The sequence below is a fragment of the Echinops telfairi genome, unplaced genomic scaffold, assembly GCF_000313985.2.
Source record: "Echinops telfairi isolate 266 unplaced genomic scaffold, ASM31398v2 ScPeMD7_7461;HRSCAF=8499, whole genome shotgun sequence".
Lineage (NCBI taxonomy): Eukaryota > Metazoa > Chordata > Mammalia > Afrosoricida > Tenrecidae > Echinops > Echinops telfairi.
This window is the reverse complement of record NW_022111361.1, coordinates 2318653-2340618: the sequence shown is the minus strand read 5'-3', so window position 1 is coordinate 2340618 and position 21966 is coordinate 2318653. Positions and strand designations below refer to the sequence as shown.

The following is a 21966-nucleotide window of genomic DNA, read 5'->3' as shown; positions in this document are numbered from 1 at the left end:
GGCCACTGAATGTGCCCTGTAAATGTAACAACAAAAACAATAGTAATATTCCTCTTTACTGTTGTTACTCTTATAGGACAGGGTTCACAATACATGGCAAAGCTTTGTGTTTAGGATCTTTCCTTCTAACATCTTAGATTTATTTCTCCTGGCTCAAGGCAATGTTTCACAGACTTTCCCTACGGTGGGTCATTTGTATGAAAATCACTTGGGTGTTTATTACAATGCAGATTCTCAAATACAATCCAGACCCATAGGAATGGGCATCGTCTAGTGATACTTCGCTACCCTGAACACTTGAAAGCACGGTTTTGGGGTAAGGAGCTCTGATTGTGACACATTTGGAGAAAGACTGGGCTTTCTACGCCTGTGAAGAGGCACAGTCTTGTGAGCCCAAAGGGACAGTCCTGCCTTGCCCTATGGGGTCATTATGAACCACAACGGACTTGATGGCAGTGAAGTTTTCTCGTATAATGACGACTAAAGTCTTCATCTAGAAGATGGGTACCCAAGGCACAATAGTATTGTGTATTTCGGGAAACCCAGAGCCTCCGTCAGCCCAGAAATAAGAACCAACTTTCTGATTTTATGTTAGATTATGTCTCTTTGTGATTTTGTTTTCTTTCTCAGAAATTTGATTCAGGTCGTCTCACTTTGTTTACCGATTCCTACAATCATTTAATATAAATATAGCATTCACCTTGTAACTCTAGAAGTATCAAGAATGAATAGAGGTCTTATAAAACATACCTAGAACATTATCCACTGCTCAGCTGCAATCCTTTCCATTGTGAATTAACTGTCACTGTGATTACAGACGAAAGAAAGGGACCCCTAGAGGATGGTGAAATTGCCAAGGGTCACATGAATAGACAATGGCAGAGCCAAGAGTAGAACTTGGGTCTTTGAACTGACAATCTAGTGTCTTTTCCATCATCTTTCACTATTGATTTAGAGCAGCATTGAATTGTTATAACCACCTACCTAAACTGCTCATGCAAAATCTGGTCTCAGCGGCTTCTTATCTCCTTTAATTTATTTTACTTAAAAATATGCTAACATCAGATCTTTCTTTTTATAGTAGTGATAAATCAATCACATAATGACAGTAACTCAAAACTCCATTACATATTGCTTTTCATCGGTGCAGATTTGACTATTCTAAAACAATCATACTACCCTTTCAGGCTGTAATGGAAAAGTATTGGCTCCTTTGATACAAGGCATACAGGTTTTGTATTTATTGTTCTATTACAGTAAAAAAATTCGCTCAGTATATATGTGTAGTTAGACATTTATACTGAAAATGCAGGTGCATTGTTAATTTTGAGGCTAAGCCAAAGCATTTGTCTGCGTGAGTTAGAATAGACTTGATGGCAGGGATATAGAGGAAAGAGCTGGGAGGCAAAGGGCATTGATAGAGCTCTAGATAAAGACATGTACATATGCAAATATATTATATGAGGATGGGGAAATAGATCTATGAGCCTACATTTATAGGTTTAGTATTAAGGTAGCAGAAGGACATTGGGCCTCCACTCAAGTACTCCCTCAACACAAGAATACTTTCTTCTAGTAAATTGGCGTTCTGTGATGCTCACCTTCCCAACACAACCGCTGAAGACAAAGCGGGTGAATAAGCAAATGTGGTGAAGAAAGCTGATGGTGCCCGGCTATCAAAAGATATAGTGTCTGGGGTCTTAAAAGCTTGAAGGTAAACAAGCGGCCATCTAGCTCAGAAGCAACAAAGCCCACATGGAACAACATATCAACCTGTGTGATCACGGGGTGTCGAACGGATCACTGAAGACAAATGGGTGCAAAAGCAAATGTGGCGATGAAAGCTGATGGTGCCCGGCTATCAAAAAGTATAGCATCTGGGGTCTTAAAAGCTTGAAGGTAAACAAGCGGCCATCAAGCTCAGAAGCAACAAAGCCCACATGGAACAAACACACCAGCCTATGCAACCACGCGGTGTCGAAGGGATCAGGTGTAAGGCATCATCAGAACAAAAAATCTTACCATAGTGAATGATGGGGGGAGTGCGGAGTGGAGATCCAAAGCCCATTAGTAGGCCACTGGAGATCCCCTTGCAGAGGGGTCTTGGGGAGGAGATGAGCCAGCCAGGGTGCGATATAACAATGATGAGAAATACAACTTCCCTCTAGTTCCTAAATGTTTCCTCCCCGCTCCCACTACCATGACTCGAATTCGATCTTGCAAGTCTGGCTAGACCAGAGGAGGTACACTGGTACAGATAGGAACTGAAAATACAGGGAATCCAGGACGGATGAGCCCTATAGGACCAGTGGTGTGAGTGGCAAAACAGGGAGGGTAAAGGGAGAGTGGGTAGGAAAGAGGGAACCGATTACATGGAACTGTGTGTGACCTCCTCCCTGGGAGACAGACAACCGAAAAGTGGGTGAAGGGAGACGTCGGACAGGGCAAGATATGACAAAATACCCATTTATAAACTATCAAGGGCTCATGAGGGAGGGGGGAGCGGGGAGGGAGGGGAAAATGAGGACCTAATGTCGGGGGTTTAAGTGGAGAGAAAATGTTTTGAGAAACGATGTACAAATGCGCTTTACACAATTGATGTGTGTATGGATTGGGATAACAGTTGTGTGAGCCCCTAATAAAATGTTAAAAAAAAAAAAAGAATAGACTTGATGGCGGTGAGTTTTCTTTGTTGTTGTTTTGAGTGCATTCATCTATTACTTCCTCTACCTAAAATAGGGTTTCCTCCCATTCAACTCCTAAATAACCAAACCAACCAACCAGAGGGGCCATCCCATGTTTGTCAGAATAGAGCTGTGCTCCGTACTGTTTTCAATGGCTGGCTTTTGAGAATTCGGCTGTCAAGCTTTTCTTCCAAGAGCCTGTGGGTGGATTTCAACCTCTAACCTTTCTATTAGTGGTCAAACTTCTTAACCATTTGCATGACCCAGGGACTTGGCCCTTCTCGAGTTCACTGTGAACCAGGGAATTGTTCCTCATTCTTCAGATTGTTACTGCCTTCTCATTCGGATATTCCTTTCCATGAGCTCCTGTTTCTAGGAATTCCACCGTTGTTCCCATGCCCTGTGCTCTCGATCACTTTACAGTGGTGTTTTTCTTCACCACACTCACAATAGGACATAGTTACATGGTATATTTGTCTTTATTATCTACTGAATTGACTTCTCCATGGAAATAGGAGATATGCACTTTGCTCCAGTACCAAGTGCAATGGCTGGCATACAGTAGAGGCTCAATGAAGAATAATTAAAAAAAGATATGTCTTCTGTGATGTATTACCCTGAGACTCTGTGTGCATCTTAGATAGTTCAGAAGAATATATTTTTTAAATTATCATCTTATCCTTCTCCTTATTGTATTCTCAATTTCCCCATATGAATTGTATGGCATTTTCTGGTCTGAGGTGTATGTGTATACATGGGTTAAATTTTACCTCTTATATGAACTTCATTTTGATTATGACCTTTCATGGTGGATATTAATATCATCACAGGATTGTCTTTCTACTCAGTTACCTTGATTCCAGACCTCTTAAATAGACCAGACCACCTAGAACTTCTGGACTTTGGTTCCTTATCTCTGGTAGTGCCAACCTTCCTGGAACATTCGGAACTCTAATGCACTATGTCTGGACTCGAACTTGTGCTGTACCATATGGTAGCTTCTGGAGCACTTGAAATGTGGCTAATGTGAAGTGAGATGTTCTAGAACTGTGAAATAAACAACTGATTTTGAAGACCTAGTATAAAATAGGGGAGAAGGTCTCATTAATTGTTTTTGATTATTGGTTATTAATTGAGATGAAAATATTTGGGGTATACACACATATACATATACACAATAAATTTATTAGTGAGATTATTTTCACTTTCTCTTCTATTTCTTAAAAAATGTGCTACTGGAATCTTTCAAATTATACCTACACTATTGTGGTAACCAGAACCGGGAAGAGAGGATATATGGGCAAACGCAACATTCATAGTTACGTTAAGGAGTCTGGGAGGCCAGGTGTCCGGTGGAGGGAACCTTCATGTTTGTGGGTTGGCGATGTATCACACTCACATTCTCTTAAGTAAAGTCATTTCCTTCAATGTCCCCTACATAATAATGCCAAATTTAAGGTGCTGTTTGCAAACACATGGTCTCTCACTCTATATATTTGAAGGTCAACTGCGTAAAGGCTATTTGTCTGAAGTTTGTCTGCCATCAAAAGCAATCAGACCCTATTGTCTGTCCCACCCTAAGTAGGGCCCCCTTCTTCTGATAAGGATCATAGATTGTTCCCCTGGAGAAGAGCTCCAAGACTCCTGTGGTCAAGGCAGCTCAGAGATGACCAATGTTAGGCTGTCATCTTGACTCTAGAACCTGCCTATCTTGTTACATATGTGCCTTCCTGTCACATGTATGCCTCTATTGCCTCCACTTTCTATCGAGTGTATGCCCCTAGCTCATCCTCCTCATGTTACGTGTATGCCTCTAATACACTCTCTTCCTGTTATGTATGTGGTTTCCTCTAATGAGAGGAGCTTGCATGCCCTGAGAGTATCGAAGATGAGGAGAACACAATCTCTCTCTCTCTCTGCTTGGACCTGGTTCCTGAAGCAATCTCATAGGTGAGCCCTTGCATGCTTTATCGTAGTGGTTCTCAGCCTTCCTAATGCCAAGTCCCTTTAATACAGTTCCTCATGTTGTGGTGACCCCCCCATCATAAAATTATTTTTGTTGCTATTTCATAACTGTAATTTTGCTACTGTTATGAATCGGGCGACCCCTGTGAAAGGGTTGTTCTACCCCCCATGGGGTCATGACCCACAAGTTGAGAACTGCTGCTTTATCTTGTCTGAGGTCTCTTTATTTTACTCCTCAATTGCACAACCGCTCCTTGTGCACATTTGGTTGTGGGGAGGCTGGTCCCCCACTCACTATCCTATATGGTTCCAAATGTATCTCATATTAGATTTCTGTTTGGCTTTGCTCTACATGTATGGTACCTGAGTCATTCAAGTTGTTTGGCAAAGTAAACTGAAGGGAATGATAAATTGCAATAGCTTTTGATTTTCTGTTCCTGTGTGCACACCATGAGAAGGGATGATATTTCTTGAAAGTGGGCCAGGTGACATTCCAGCAGCCCCTCAATGTCAAACCCTGAAGGCCAGATATAATTGTGTCACAACAACTTTAGATGTCTAGCTAGTGATCACATATATTGCTCAAAACAATGCTGGGACTAGAGCTCAGGGTTTTTATTTTTATTTATTTTTTGGTATGCTAAGACATTACATGATGGGAGAATGTACTAAAGAATTGATATCTTCCCCTTTAAGTTAAATAATAAAAATAAAATTCTAAAGAATGGCTAAAACAGGCTTTATAAATCATCAATCAATGAGGAAATTATACTTCAGTCTTTTAGGTTAACTAGATGCAAAATCCTATTGTATACTTTGATAAAATGAAACAAACAGAAATTCCTTCTCTTATGATTGCCACTATGCTATAGCAGAGGATTAAATTGGGATGACCTTTATTTTGCATAGGAGCTAACATGGCAAAGCAAAATTTAAACAAAAAGTTGAATTTGAACATGAACTCAATTTGTAAGTAAATACAAGTCTAATAACCACTCTTTGCATAGCGCTAAAAATTCACTTGGAGACCGTGGTTGCTTTCCTCGAAAAACCCTCATCTTCTTGAGTGGAGATGACTTCCTCACTACCATCTTCTGGTCTGTCCATTCGTTTGAACGAGAACCTATGTGCCAGATATTCTTGGTACTTGAGATACATAATTGACCAATGTGGGCTTTTTATTGGGGGGGGTGTCCTTCAAAGCTTACATTCCAGTGTGTGGATGTTTCCTCACCAGGGGAAAATGAAATAAAATGGTAAAGTAAATGTAAGAAGGGCAACCTTAGAATGCTTTTTGAATGACTTCTGTGCTTGTTGTGAGTTGAAGTTATTTTCCATTTGTGACTTTCTTAGGGAATCTTAAAATAGAGGTGCCTGGGAAACCAGGGGTATATCATCAAGTACACACAGTGCGCATGTTTTTAAGTGGAAAGAAACCCTCCAAAATTCCTTTATGAAGTTCAAATGCAGCAGACTCTAGGGCAGGATTTCCCAGTCATTGGGGGTGCTGGGAATATAGATTCAGCCCTCCTTTCTTCCACTGGGATAAGCTGAAGTTACAGTTTACAAAAGTTGTTATTCACCGGTTTCAGGAACTTCAGTCAGCATCACTTCCCTTCCCACTCAACACAGACGCGCTCATTCTCATTCTTGCACCGTTCATTAATCTCTTAGACACTGTCACCTGCAGACACTCTCATAGGCTCCTGTCCAAACTGGTCTCCTTTCCAAAGCAGAGGTTCTTAAAAACAACAACAGCAAAACCTGGCATCCCTGCCCCGCAAGGTCCCCCACCCCACTGTCCTTACAGCTCAGCCGGTAGATGTCTCCATTCTTCTCTCCCAGTTAGATTAGCCTCAGAGAGTAGGTTTTACTTATTTCCAGCAGGAGGATTTGATCACTTGCCCCCCAAATGAGCAGATGCTCCGGAGGACCAGTCTCCATCCTACGTCCCTCCCCTTCCATTTACATCAGGAAAGAAAACTCCCTTTCTACCCCCACTCCCAAACGCCTCCACCCTTTCTACCCCCACTCCCAAACGCCTCCACCCACCCGCTTTTCCAGGCAGGAGAAAAGGCTGGTTTTAAGGAAGAATGCAAGACGCCAACAGCCACCTCCTCCTCCTCCTCCTCCTTCTCCTCCTCTGCACGTCCGCGTTTCCCTCGCTCCGAGCCACTCCCGCCCGCCCCCGCCTGCACCCCGCAGGGTTCCGAGTCATCAGGGAGGGAACACGAGTGGGTGCAAGGAGCGGGCGCAGCGGCCGCCCGCGCCGCCGCCGCCTCCACCTCTGTGCCGCCGCCTCCACCTCTGTGCCGCCGTGGCTTCAGCACTGGACAGCTCCCGACCAGGCCAACCAATGGCAGGCGGCTGATTGACGCCGGACTCGACCAAAAGGGACCAAACCTGTGCCATCAGCCCCGCTGGGGGTTTTGCGGAGGCTAAACTGCTTCTTGACACCCGGCTTCCGCCCGCTGGCCCCCCGGGGAGGGGATGAGAGCCAGGAGAGGCAGCAGTGTGGAGCCAATGGAACCAGCTGCGCGGCCCGGTAGACTCCGGAGAGACGGACATCTCTAAAAGACGTCTGCGCTCCCGGGGACTTCCCCGGACGCTGGCGGGCGCGGGTCCGGGTGCGCGCGCGCCGGGCCGGCAAGGGAACGAGGCGGAGCCAGCGCCGGGAGGCGGGAACGACCTGCCACCGGCGAGTTGATGGAGCGGCGTCTTCGGTGGCCGCGGCGGCGGCAGCAGCGTCTCCGGAACACACCTCAATGAGAGCGGCGGTGGACACAGCTGAGCAGAGAGACGTCCGCAGGCTCCGCGTCCGCTGCCGGGAGCCCAAGGGGATGTAACCTGCGCCGCTCCGGGCTGCGCGGTGCGGAAGCCCCAGCCGAGCCGTGGGGGTGGGAGCGCGTGCGGCCAGCATCGCTACAGGTGATCCGGTTTCCGGCGACGGGAAGCCCAACCTCGAGGGCCAATTTGGAAACAGGCTCCTGGTGAAAGTCCCATTGGCTTGTCCGGTGCCATCTGTGGAAGGACGGGGGAAGACTGCACGCGAAACTCTCCAGGTGGATACATTGATGCCCAGGCTTTGAAAAGTGACTCCTCCCGTCCTCTCCTCTTCTTTCCGCGAGACAGACGGGAGCCAGCATGGCTCACCCCTTACTCCTCTGTCTGCTGGCCGCGCAGCTGGGCTTGGGAGCGGTGGCGGCCAGCCGCGAGCCCCTGCGACGGCCGGATTCCCCTCGAGAGAGGACCCTGAAGGGGAAACAGCACGTCCTGCCTGCGGCCCGCGCGGCTGCCTCAGACCCTCCGCTGCCCTGGAGCCACTCCACGGATGGCACCATCTTGGCGCAGAAACTGGCCGAGGAGGTGCCGGTGGACGTGGCCTCCTACCTCTACACCGGGGACTCCCTCCAGCTGAGGCAAGCCAACTGCTCGGGCCGCTACGAGTTGGCCGGCCTGCCTGGGAAGTCGCCGGCCCTCGCCAGCTCTCACCCCGCCTTGCACGGAGCGCTGGACACTCTGACACACGCCACCAACTTCCTCACTCTGATGCTGCAGAGCAATCAGTCGCGGGAGCAGAACTTGCAGGGCGACCTGGAGTGGTACCAGGCGCTGGTGCGCAGCCTCCTGGAGGGCGAGCCCAGCGTCTCCCGCGCGGCCATCACCTTCAGCCCCGAGTCCCTGCCCGCGCCCGCGACCCCGCACGTTTTCCTCCAGGCCACGCGCGAGGAGAACCGCATCCTGCTCCAGGACCTGTCCTCCTCGGCGCACCACCTGGCCAACGCCACGCTGGACACCGAGTGGTTCCACGGCTTCCGGCGCAGGTGGAGGCCCCACTTGCACCGCCGCGGCTCCCATCAGGGGCCCCGGGGCCTGGGCCACAGCTGGCGGCGCAGGGACGGGCCCGGCGGGGATAAAAGCCACATCAAGTGGTCCCCGCCTTATCTGGAGTGCGAGAACGGGAGTTACAAGCCCGGCTGGCTGGTCACTCTCTCCGCTGCTTTCTACGGGTTGCAACCGAACTTGGTCCCTGAATTCAGGTAGGGGAGGAAAAAAACAACCCCCAAAACCTCAAACCAAATCAAACCAAAAGCAAACTCTGCCTTTCGGTTTCGATTGGGGGCGTACGTGTGTGGAAAGCGCGCTCGGTTGTGTCCCTTGGCGCTGCCATTCTTGGAGCAGAGTCCGGGGTGGGCTGAGGGCACCCCAGATATGTGCCCATGGGCATTAAGCAAGCCCCCCAGGCTGGTCAGCTTCAGGCGCTCATGGAAAGTCTTTCTTCTGCTTGGTTTCCCTGGAAGGAGGAGGTGGGGGCCCTCAGGATAGCTGAGAGAGACCCTGACACCTCTACTAAAGCATTTCTCCGACCCTCAGGAGAACTGGGAGGGTCCTGGGTTGTGGGTGATCCAGGAAACCAGGCAGGTTCGGAGTGGTGAGCAGCGGAGCAAAAGGAGCTGGAGCGGAGAGCATTTCCCCTCCCTGTGCGGCTGGACCAGGAGACGCCTGGTCCGTTAGCAGCAGACAATCAGTGCGTCCTCTCCGCACTTCTATCCCCTGGTCTTAAAAGGCGAGTTATTGCCAGGATCCAGACTCGCCCCTGTATTTAGTGTGCTCCTTCTGCTTGTCTGCCCGCCACCCCCACCCCCACCCCAATCAGTCATCTCTTCTTTGGTCCCCCTCTTTCTCTGGTTCTTCTGTTAGGTTGACTTGGGTTTCAGATCTCCTTCACACGCTCACACACTTTTTGAACTAGCCTGGTGGTAGTTATCTCAGAAGGAAGAGATCAGTTCTGGATGAATCACTAGGGGAGCTTGGAGGAAAGTTAATCCACAGCTTTGTAGTGCTTGCCTCAAGGTGGATACCCTTTGAGGGAAGATGGGCGTTTGTAAATGATCAGGTTGTAGCGTCTGCCCAGGGGGTTGCTTGACCTTTGAGGTGCGGGGCTTCTAGGAATAGCTCCATAGAGGGAAGCCGACTCTGAGAGAAATTCAAGACTTAAAAGGTAACAGAGGTAAATACCATTAGGTATACAGCCCTGTAGTAATGGCGATCTGCAAGTAGATTGAATCAGCAGACCCACAGGCTGAAAAGGTGTGGGAGGGAGAGTACAAACATAGATCACTTTGATAGAAGATCTTTTTACGATAAGTATTTTCCTTTTCTTTAGCTAGGAAGAAGGTGGAGTGCATGGGGGGGGGTGTCAAAGTTACGCAGATTTCTTAGACGTGTAGCCCAATACATTGAGGAAAAGAGTTACTGAGCCTAGGAGTTCTTTGATGGGACAACCTAGGTCATCTGGCACAACTATTCACCGAGACAATGCTCTGTGTCCTACTTTGGTTAGGAGCAACTGGTGCCCTAAAAGTTTGTGAGCCACCATGTAAATAGCAATCATAGATCTCTTCCCATCTAGAGGTTAGTGGTAAACAGTGAAGATGCTTGGAGCCAGTTAGTCCAGTCTCTAAAGGACCACGGGAACAGCAGTCTCCACGAACCCCAGACCAGAAAAACCAATGGTGCCTGGTTCTTCCTGCTGACTTCTCTCCAAGGGATCACATTAGAAGGTCCTGGATGGAGTGGGTGAAAATGTGGCTGAAGACTCAAAACCTGAAAAGGGGCCAGCCTTATTAGTTAGAGATGGGTGCTAGTCCTGAAACTCTGGCCCTTAGTCACCCTACAGGTCTGGAAGTGTGCTTACCCCTGGTGGCTCAGTTTTCAGCTAAAGGACAGACGGATCTATAAGGGGGAGCAATAACATTAATTATGTATGTAAGACACGTACATCTTGGGAGAATAAACCATTTGAGATCCAAAGAGTGACATCTCCTGTGCGCCCCCACCCTCCCACCCCCAGGAGATATTGAAACAGGGAGGATGTGAGATACTTGCTGTTACATGGCGGGGATGTCCAATGAATGAGGTGACATAAGCACTGTGTGGATTGTTGAAAGTAGGATGGATGAACTGCCCTGCCAATCATCACTCAGTTCATTCTATATATATGTATGTGCCGACATGCAGAGAGCGAGAATGTGATGACAGAGAGTGACCTGGGAGAGGTTACAGGCTGAGTGCGGTTCTCAGTGCCCACGATGGATGGTCTGCAAAGAATGTCTTGGTGAGGTAGGTTCCTTCCGTATTTTTCAGGCACTCGTGGAAAACAGCCAAGCCTCTCCCATGTGGTTTTTTTGTATTTTTGATGCGTTTGGCACATCGTTAGGATGCTGACTAACGAGAGAGACAAGACAATATTAGGTGGCCCAATGGGGGGTGGGGGTGGTGGTGGATTCCAATAGACTTGTTTGTCTTGGTGCTGATACTTATTGCTGAATGGTCTGAGCAAGTTGTTTGCCTTCTCTGGGGCTTCATTTGCCTTAAGAAAATCATCTTCAGGGAGACATCAGTTATAAAACTCTGTGACTTTAATGTGGGCCACATTTGAGAAGACATGGAACACGGCCTCCTTTCTCTGGTTCTCCAGGACTGCATTAAAATCTTTGCTTCTATTTTATCTCTCTCTTAAAGATTCAACCTTTAACCAGAGTAATTTTTCCCTACTTTTCAGGATAATCTCATTTCCTCCTGGTCTCTGCAGAATCCTATTAGTGAGAGCTGAGCCAGCTTGTAGTCTTTGCTATATCTTTTGCTCAGAAGAGCAAAGCGCAGCCAGATGTCATTTACAGCCAGCAAGTAATTTGTGGATTTTCCATAAGTCTTTCCAGCAATTCCAGGTCAAGTGATCTATCTATCTATCATCTATCTATCTATCTATCTATCTATCTATCTATCTATCTATCTATCTATCTATCTATCTATCTATATCTATTTTGTCTTTCACTTTAGTTTCTGTACTAACTACTTTGCATGTATTATCTTGATTAATCCTGACAACAACTTATATGAGTGAGGGTTTATTATTTTCCTTATTTTACAGAAAAGTAACCTAAAATGCATGAGGTTAAAGTTTTTGGTGAAGAAGAACACATAGCAGTTAAATGGTGGAGCCAGGATTTGAGTCCACTCCACACTCTCACCCACTGTGGTAAACACTGACTTATAAAGGAGCATTCCTAGAGATGCTGCCAACCAGGCCGTTGCTACTTCTGCTTCAAAGCAAATGTATTTCCAAGGGTCACCCATGGGGAATAGATATGAGGACCTCTCATTTCCAGAATCATTTCTCTTATGGATCCAGAGGACACAGGTCACCAAAGTGGACCTCAGATGGACAAGATAAAAACGACCGAGGACACAAAGGGTCTGGGCATTGTGAGGGCTCACATGCACCCCTGTCTAATTTTAGACTCTCTTCAAAGAATAGTGTTTCCTCTAGCTGAGTCGCTAAGTGCTTTTATCATCATGGGTGGTGTTCAGCCAAGGCAAAATATATAGTCTCTGGTGCTCTCTAGGAGCTGGTCAGTCGGGGCAGCATCTACAGACAGCAGCATGAAGTGCCCTCTGGTGAGTATTATTGCCCCATGTCCTGGGCTCCTTAAATACTGTACTGAGGAAAGATAGAGATATGCATGATGAGGACTGGTAGAAGTCTTTATAAGAACCGGTCGCTCTACCTGTTGTTTTCATAGAAAACAAAACAGAACTAAAAAGGTGAACTACTTACCTTTAAGAAAAAAAAAATCACTTCATTTCTAGCAGCAGAAGAATGAGATCGTGGCCTTCTGCCTCTGGTTCATGTGCAATATCCCAAACTCATACTTCTGTGGCTATCTGAACTTGGCACGCAATATATGCCCCAGAGACATTTTATTTTCTATCAATTTTTTAAAAGAAAAAATAGACCATAAAATACCGCTGCTGACTTAAAAAAAGATTATATTATTTATTTCGCACATTTGGGGTAATATTTAAATGAGCCTTTTCTGACTGTGTACTCATATAAGACAGAGGGATTTTTTCCCTGCTACTGTTGATGAGGTTTTATAATATAAGATGTAGTTATAAAATTCTACAAGATTGTTAGAGAATATTGGACAGCTATGGCTATATGATAAATCTCAAATGAATACTTTTGGGGAAACCTAAATTAGGAGGCCTAGTTATGATGTTAAATGGTATTTTGAACCTGTAGAGGAGTACTTGTAAAAAGTCTTAATGGAAGTTTATAATAAAAAAACAACATGATCATGGTTTACTTACAGAAAAGGAGGAAACTTTTGTAGTTAAAATTGTCCTGTAAGATCAGTTATTTTCCCAGGTCTAACTTATAAGATGAAAGCATTACATTACATTATATTTTACTTTTATAAGACGTAAATCCTAAATGTGACATTCAAAAGCAATGTGAGGGACAACATATAATCAACCACTTTCTTATGTTAATATCTTCCTTATATATTAATATTTATCTTCTAAAAAATCTCTCAGAATAAGCTTGAAATTTTATTTTCCACTGTTTCTGAATGACACATGTCTATTACATTACAAACCCTAACATAAGATTCCCATGGAATGAAGCTTATTGCTATTTCTCTCTTTCAAGAAGGGCACCAGTCTCCTGTAACTAAATCTCTATTGACCCTTTTGTTATAGACTTCAAGTATAAACATTCAGTTCTCATCTTTCAACTTACATTCCAAACAGAGTGCTAGTAATAGTTTAAAATGCTTTCAGCTTAGCCTGCCTTTACTTACAGGGTTAGATTTGTCGTGTCTTTGTAGACTTTTCCTTTACTTAGACTCTTGATTTTGTGTAGTTATTTTTCTTTTGGAACTGAAAGTGCTAAGGAGTTGGGTCTCATTCTGTTGAGTTCATAGATGGTGTGTTGGTGGTGGCCTGGACTGCTCAGTGATTAAGACAGATGGAAGGTACTTATTAGTTGGGTGAATTTAAATGAAGGCGAGTTCTCTTGAGAAAATCATTCTTTCTTTCTTTTGCTTATTTTTCGTTCTTTCTTTTTTTAATTAAATACTTTTACTGGGGGATCTTACATCTCTTATCATAATCCACATATTCATCCAGCGTGTCAAGCACATTTGCACATATGCCGCCATAATCATTTTGAAAACATTCTCTTCCCACTTGAGACCCTGATATCAGCTCCCCATTTCTTCCCCGTCCTTCCCCCGCCCGCCCTCCCTCACAAACCCTTGATAAATTATAGATTATTATTTTCATATCTTACATCGTCCTTTGTTGCCCATCACCTACTTTTCTGTTGTTCGTCCCCTGGGAGGGGCTTCTAGATTGATCCTTGTGATAGATTCTCCCTTCTTCCCCTCACCCTCCCCTAATACGGACATCAAGCTCTTTTCGTCTGGTTCCATATTCTCATTTTATAGTTGAGGAAACTGAGACCCAGAGAGGAATTGCGAGCAGTGGCACATGTCTTTGGAGCAGGTTAGAGTTCATGGCGATGAGTGTTGATTGAGCAGATGCCATCGGATGCTGAATTACAAAGTAATGCTGGTAGGGTTTCCGTTCATGTATGCATGGGTGTGTTCCAAATTGAACTTGTTTGAACATGTCGTGATGACCAGGGGATGGCTGCAGACGAGTCCTCTCAGTAATACACGGGTCTTAGTTTCATTAGGGTGCATCCAAAAAACCAAAACAACAACAACAAACCAAAGAGGAGCTCTACTGGAACCAGCTGAATTCAAGGCAGAGAGGTCAGCTCAGAAGTTTATGGTGACTGATTTTGGGAATTCCAAAAGGGTCATCTTGATAGAGGCTATCAAGGAAACAGGAGGAGGATGAGGCTTTGTTAGGAAAGAGGTTCCAGAAAATAAAAAACTCCAGCGGTGAGAAAACGGACAGGAAAACGAGGAACTTTCCCATCATGACAATGCAACTGCTCTTTCTCAAAAGGGAGCAAGGACTGCCTTTTGAGAATTCTGTCAGGAAACCTTTCTGTTCTCAAAATGCAAGGAGCATTTACACAAAACAAGAAAACCCACATAATCTGAGTTTCTTGTAGATGGGAAAGCTGTCGTTTTGATGTGGTGTCCATTGAAGGGCACAGAATTATTCAGGGAAGGGTTAGAGAGACGGAAATAACACTTTCAGAAGTGAACTGACCTAGATGGAGGAGATATCAAGAAACAGTGGCTTCATGTTTTGCTATTTTTCTCTGATAAAAGTTCCAATTATCTATCTATCTATCTATCTATCTATCTATCTATCTATCTATCTATCTATCTATCTATATCTATATCAAGAGTAAGAGTAAGTATCAAGAGTAAGTTATATATATGCATACACACACACACACACACACACACACACACACACACACACACACATATACGTCCTCCCTTGCATCTGGTTCTTTGGCTCATGGAACTCTTTTCCTATGGGATTCAGGCTTGAGTTGCCTTATAATAATTATGTTTGTATAGACTTAAGATACTCAAGAGATTATGTATTCCCAAGATTGTTGCCCTAAAACAGCCTTCTTACTTAAAACTGAAGGCATTTCATCCTTCAGCCAAATATTAGATGGCCCTCTAAAATAAACAATAACACCCACGAAGAATGTGATCCTTCTCATAAACAACTATACCAGACCCAAAGGGCAACACTCACCCCAAACCAATGATGAGAAGTGCCATAACCCCAAGAAACTATTAATCGTGTTACTGTCTCTCTAAATTTGCCTCTCTTGAATTACTTATAAAGAAAACCATACCAAAAACAAAACAAAAAAGCCCCACAAACAAGCAAACCAATAACGACAACAAAATACAATACAGAAAAAGCTCAACTCAAGAGAAAGCAGAAGGTAATAGAAACTGTTGTTGTCAGGTGCCATCTCCTCAGTGCCAGTTAATAGTGCTCTATGCCCAGCAGAAAGAACACTGCCGGCACTGCTCCATCCGGGCAACTGCAACCCATTGTTGCAGCCACTGTGCCAGTCCATCTCTTTGAGGGTCTTCCTCTCTTTCAGTGCCCCGCCACCGAACACGATGTCTTTCTCCAGGGACTGGTCTCTCCTGACACCATGTCAAATGTATATAAGATGCTGTCTGGCCAGCGTGGCCAGCACTCTGACTCTACTTCTTCCCGGACAGATTTGTTTGTCCTTTTGGCAATCCACAGTACTTTCGGTGTTCTCCACCAGCACCACAATTCAAATGCATTGATTCTTCTTTGCTTCCCCTTACTCAATGTCCCATTTTCACACGTATGTGAGGGAATTGAAAACACCATGGCTTGGGTCAGGCACACCTCAGTCCTCCAAGTAACCTTCCTGATTTTCAACCTCTGAAGAGGTCTTTGAGGAGGTAGCCTATGAGCAAGAAGCAATGGTGGTGAAGGACCATGTTCTAACTGCACTGAATGCATTTGCCAGAAAAAAGACTCCAGGAAGTGACGGAATATCCACCGGAATGTTTCAGAAAGCAGCGGAAGTTCTGGAAGCATTCACCCTCTACACCAGGAAGTCTGGAAGATTTGTAGTGCACATTGACTTAGATTGAAACCAATCTTTACCTCAAGTGTCAATTTTTTTTCCTCTAATGATATTACCTCTCTAGAAATAGGGCTCTGCATAAAGAAATGTGAGAATGAACGTGGTAGTCTCCAAATATTTGTATAACTCCTGGGTCTATGAGATCTACGTGGCATGATCCAGGTAATGAAAAAAGACACCTGGGAGAACAGGGTTGATACGCAGGAAGACATGCCTCGTGGAAGTCTTATTGACAGTGGAGGGGCATGCAGAGAGTGAGGAAGCTGGGAGAATATCAGATCTGGTGTTTGGGTGAAAGAGAACAGGCCAATGAAGAAAAGCTCACCACAGAGCAAGAGGCCCTTTGCAGACTCTCACCAACATCATTGTCCCTGATTGCTGGACTTCCTGAAGGATCCTTCGATCCTTTCTCTCTCTCTCTCTCTCCCTTCCAAGCCCACATACTTCTTTCAATGATTCTGAGACCGACTTTTGCTTACAATGGAAAACATATCACTCAGCAACTTACACAATAAGCGACCCTCGAGCTCCTCACCACACATAGCCTGTCTTTAGGGATTTTCTGGGGGAAGCTGAGAGTGGCGAAGAGTTTTACCCATAGGAACATGAGAGGTATTTTCCTGGTGTTCAGACGACACTATCTGAGGGCTTTTCGATGACCCTTTGCTCTTGAGGTTTTTGCGTGTCATTGATCTCTTGGTGAATTGGGTGTGGGCATGAGTGCTGCTGGACGTCTGTAAAGGCTGAATCCAGGCATGTCTTCATGGGAAGTTGAGTACTTTGTAATCATAGTGTCTGTCTTCTCAGATACTGTCCTTAGCTGACCGTAACATTTCCTAGGGCCATAGTGATTTATCATTTACATAATCAATTGTTTTTATTCCTCATTATTGGGAAAGCCTAGAAGAGCAGTGGACCATGGTGGGAATACTGCCTTTAGAAGCAGAAGATGGAGGCACCAGCATGGACCATGTCCTTGAGTTATGATCTTACTGGGGCCAGCACTCCCTCTCTCCTCAGTTTCCTCATCTGTAAATCCAGGGGTTTTAACTACATGACCCTCAACAATCCTTATAACCTTAAATCTTATGATTATGTGTACCACTAAATGGGCCACTTGAACTTTGGAAATTCAGCTTGATCGCAGAGATGCAGATTATGCTCATAGGTGTTCGATTCAAAACATTCTCTCATGACCATAGATTATTCCCTTCCATCAGACAGAGTAAAGTGTATATACCCTAGCAGTACTGAAAACTCCACTTCAAGGTAGGAACAAGTATGATCTGAGTTTCTAGATCTTGAAAGATTCCATGAACTTTCCTTGAAAATCAACATGTTGTTTCACAGATTTCTCAGCTAAGGATTTTAGCATGTCTCTGTACTGTCCCTGAAGATCATACATCTTGAAGCTCCTTAAAAGTCATTACTCTTATAAAAAAAAAAAAGAGAGAAAAGTTTGTGTCTTTGGTTCCTTAACATTTCAAGGAAGGTGATTGATTGTGGGTCAATAGTGACATAGTATAATCTTGCCATTGTCTAGAATATGTATTCAGGAGCAGAAATGGAATTACTAAGACTTCCAAATAGATTATAGGAGTAAATGCCTCACTGGTACCCTTTCTAGACTAATATTTATAGCCTCCGCTGCTGTATAAGTCAAATGTGACTTTTTACTTCAGAACCATTTGGTATATACTGCTCAGGCTTTCAGAAGGAGCTCTGGTGATGTGGATTGTGCAATGCGCTGCTGACCATGAGGTTGGTAGTTTGAACCTAGCAGCTGCTTCATGGGGGAAAAGTGAAACTTACTGTGCACCAAAATATAGCCTTAGACATCCAAAGGGACAGTTCTATAGGGTCCCTAGGGTCTGTCTTATATGGTCACTATGAATCAGAATTGTCTTGATGGCTGAGAGAGTGCATTCAATATGCTCTGTGCTTTGTAATCATATACTGGGATAAAAAAATACATTGTTGGTGCATTTTGGCAGTCGGTGGTACAGGAGAATTAGGGCCCCATGTTGCTTCTCTCTTCAATTTGGGATGGATGTTCACTGGGCTACTGAAGCAGAATTACTAAAATAGTGTATTGGGATTATTGATAAATTTGGCAGCTTGATGGCCATTGTGTGCAATAAGGTGGATTTGCACAGGAGAATGTGTGACCCGTTGTGCTAGCCCGCTCTTCCCAGCACAGCACCAGCATATGCGTCACTGGGGTTTGCTTGGCTGGTCCTTTAGCCTTATCAGCGCTTCCACTTTTAGTAACAAACCATTTCTGTGTGTAATTTCCACTTTGGCTTGGCATTTAGTCATCAAAAAAAAAGAAAAAAAAATCTTTCCTCTGACAGGAAAAGAAACCACAAAAAACTGACTATCAAACTATCAAGGTGGATAAGCTGTTCCAAGAAAGGCTTCTTCATTTTGAGAGAGAGGGTTTAATCCTCTTGGATTAAAGAGTCTCTGGTGGGACTTTACATCCTTTTCTTACAGTGCCAAGTCTAGTGTAGGGACCAACACTAAATTTATTTTTGATACTCAGGGTATTATAGGGTCTTAAAGCAAGTACAAGATATACCTAATTCCATTGTCCAGTTTTTAAATTGTTAGGAAAATCCCCCCTCTCTATTCTTTTCCCCACTCCTTAATTTTGGCATAGTCTCTCGCTCTCTCTCTCTCACATACATCACACACATAGATAATTTGTTAACTAATATTTCTAAGTAATTAATTCAGACCTGGCTCTTTTTTAATGTATTATAATATTTGTTGTTACTTTACCTACAAACCATATAGAAATTTAAAATACAGGATTTAAAAAAAATTCTGTACAATCACTAAAATAATTTAATCAATCTCAGAATTACTCAATCTTTTATTTCTTTCTTTAACTTAATTTTCATAGTATTTATTTGTCTTGTGAAATACATCGTAGTATATGATGATGGAAAGAACTTTTATAGAGTAATGAAATCCATAGATTTTATCTAAGGAAGGAAAGGTATGACCTGCCCCCCCCCCCTAATTGACTCCTAGTGACCACAGAGAATGGACTAGAACTTCTGCTTTGGGTTTCTGAGGTTATAAATCTTCACATGAGCAGAAAGTCTGTGGAGTCAAACTGTTGATCTTGCAGTCAGTAGCCTGATGCTTAACCCACTATGCTGCCGTGGATCTTTAAAAGGTGTGATCATAGAGACTAATTTATTTATGACGCATCTTTCCCACATTTTAATTCCTCTCTTATTGATATATGTCTTATGATGAGTAACATGTCACTTCAGATGGCATACATTTTCTTCAGTAGCACCAATATAATAATGCGTTTTATAATTAATGGAATTTTTATATCTGACCAAATATAACATTGCAAAATGGAAAAAATAAATTCTAAGATTTTTCTAAGTATAAATTTCTGTGATCAACTTTAATTTACTAAGGTGAAGTAAAATATCACATATGAAACCACACAATTTGGACATTATTAATGTGAATAAATAGATTGCTATTTGTCTTTATAATTATTCTATTTAAAAAGACAAATTGCAATGAAATATGCAACCTCATTTTTTTCTTCATACATGTGAAATACACAAAAATTTGGACCAGAAGCTACAGAAACTTTCCTTTTCAGAGTTCGTATGACATATAGTAAAATAATAAATGAGCTGAAGAAAATATCTTAAAGAGCAACTCAATAAGACAAAGTAAATTATTATAATAAATTATATGAAGACCTGGAATTCAGAAACCAAAAAAGGAAGGACATTTTTCAAGCTGAAAGACCTGAAGAAAAAAATTAAAGCTTTGAGCTGCAGTGTGAATGCTTTTATGGACAAAGAGTATGGAAAGAACACAGTTACTGTGCCAAAACGAACTGGTTAACGTCCAGCTATTTCGAGGGGTAGCATATGATCAGGAACCAATGGTATTGAGGGAAGAAATCCAAGCTACATTGAAGGTATTATTAAAAACCCAGAGCTCCAGGAATTGACAGGATAGCAATTGAGATCTTGCCACACACAGATATAACACTAAAAGCACTCATTAGCTATGTCGGAATTTGGCAAACATAGCTGGCCAGTCTAGAAGAGATGAATATTTGTGCCTGTTCCAAAGAAGGATGACTCAAAGCACTGTGACATCAAAGAATGTGGACGTTATAAACAGATGTCATTAATATCACATGCAAACAGAATTATGTGGAAGATTGGGAAATTTTTGCAGCAGTACATCAAAAAGGAACTATTCAAGCCAGAATTAGACAAGGACAGTGAATGAGAGGTACTCCTGATGTGAGGTGGATTTTGGCTGAAAGCAAAGCATAGCAGGAATGTTTACTTGTGTTTTATTGACTCTGCAAAGGCAGTGTGTGGATCATAAAATATATATCTCTTATGGATAGCATTGTAATGAATGGGAATGCAGAACATTTAATTGTGCTCATGTGGAATCTGTACATAGACCAAGAGGCAGTCATTTGAACAGAACATGGAAGGTGGAGAATTGTTTAAAATCAGGAGTGTGTGTTAGGGTTATAACTTTTCCCCATGCCGGTTCAGTCTGTATGCTGAGGAAATCATCTGAGAAGCTGGACTCTGAATGAGAGGATCAGCATTGAGGAAGGCTCACTAACAACCGCGAGCTGCAGATGACACAGCCTTGCTCGCCGAAATTGAAGGGGACTTAAGGCACTTGCTGCTGAAGAGCAAGGAATTTAAACCTTTGTTTTGATATTAATGATAGTGTGGTTAGGTGCCTTTCTTGTCTTTTTATATAAATGAAGTAATACAATATTTCTTCTTTTGTAATTGACTTATTTCATTCAGGCCTTTATTTTCATTGTACCTTTGAACTACTGTTTGTTCACCTGTTCATCTGTTGATGGGGTTTTGCGTTGGTTCCATCATTTGGGTTTTGTGAATGGTGCTACAGGGAACAAGTCTATTTTTGAGTCTTTGTTTTGAAATCTTTTGGGTATACACTTAGGTGTGAACTTTCTGGGTCATCTAGTAGTTCCATTTTTAGCTTTTTGAGGCACCATCACCCTGTTTCTCATAGTGACTGTAACATTTTTCATTCCTACCAGCAATTAGCAACTAAAATAAGGACTTCAATTTACTCACATATTAGTAAGTTAAAAAAATTACATATATATTTTGTTTTTATCTTAGCCATTGTGGTAGTTCCATAATCTGGTGTCAATTTGGGACTTGAGAGGATTAAGAGTGAAGGGGTGGAGTCTAGTCTGTCAATCGGTCATAGCCAATGAGGGCATGGCCTTCCCCTGAGGATTCTGAGGATTCCTGAATTTCCTCCTTGGAGGTGGCAGAGACTCTCTCTGTTCATTCCCAGAGTGGTGCTCTACTGACAAGACACATGGCACTATCCTGATAGACCCCATGCTCTGGGAACTGGAGGAGCCACATGGAGACCCCTGCCAGCGCTGAGATGCTTCTACCCCCTCTGGATCCAAGAGACTTAGCACCCCCTGGCCTGTGATCTTCCTGCATTTGGCATCACTGCATGTATTTTGTGAGTCTGAAGAGGACTTTATCGGACATATGGGCTAATATCGGCCTTATGGACTTGATCTGGACTGGGCTGGGATGTTTTCTCCATATTCAACTGCTCTTGTAGATGAAGCTCTTATACACATATGAGTGTCTATGAATTTGTTTCTCTAGTCCACCCAGACTCACACAGCCATCTTTATGGGAGTGAAATTGTCTCATTTTACTTTTTATTTGCATCTTTCCAATGGCTAATGAAACTTAGCATCTTTTTATGTATTTGGTGACCATTTGAATGGTCTCTTTGGTGAAATATCTCTTCAAATCTCTTGTCTATTTTATGATTGGGTTACTTGTCTATTTGTTGTTA

The 21966-nt window shown here is 43.5% G+C and overlaps 1 protein-coding gene across 1 annotated transcript in view; it reads left to right on the top strand.

Moving 5' to 3' along the window:
- The first annotated feature begins 7392 nt into the window (after window positions 1–7392).
- The window catches only part of GPR158 (G protein-coupled receptor 158), a 472736-nt gene continuing 458162 nt past the window's right edge, over window positions 7393–21966 (top strand). The window contains exon 1 of the mRNA XM_004716112.3: window positions 7393–8689. Within this exon, the coding sequence (XP_004716169.2) occupies window positions 7794–8689 (896 nt within the window). The 5' untranslated portion in view covers window positions 7393–7793. The remainder of the gene's footprint in view (window positions 8690–21966) is intronic.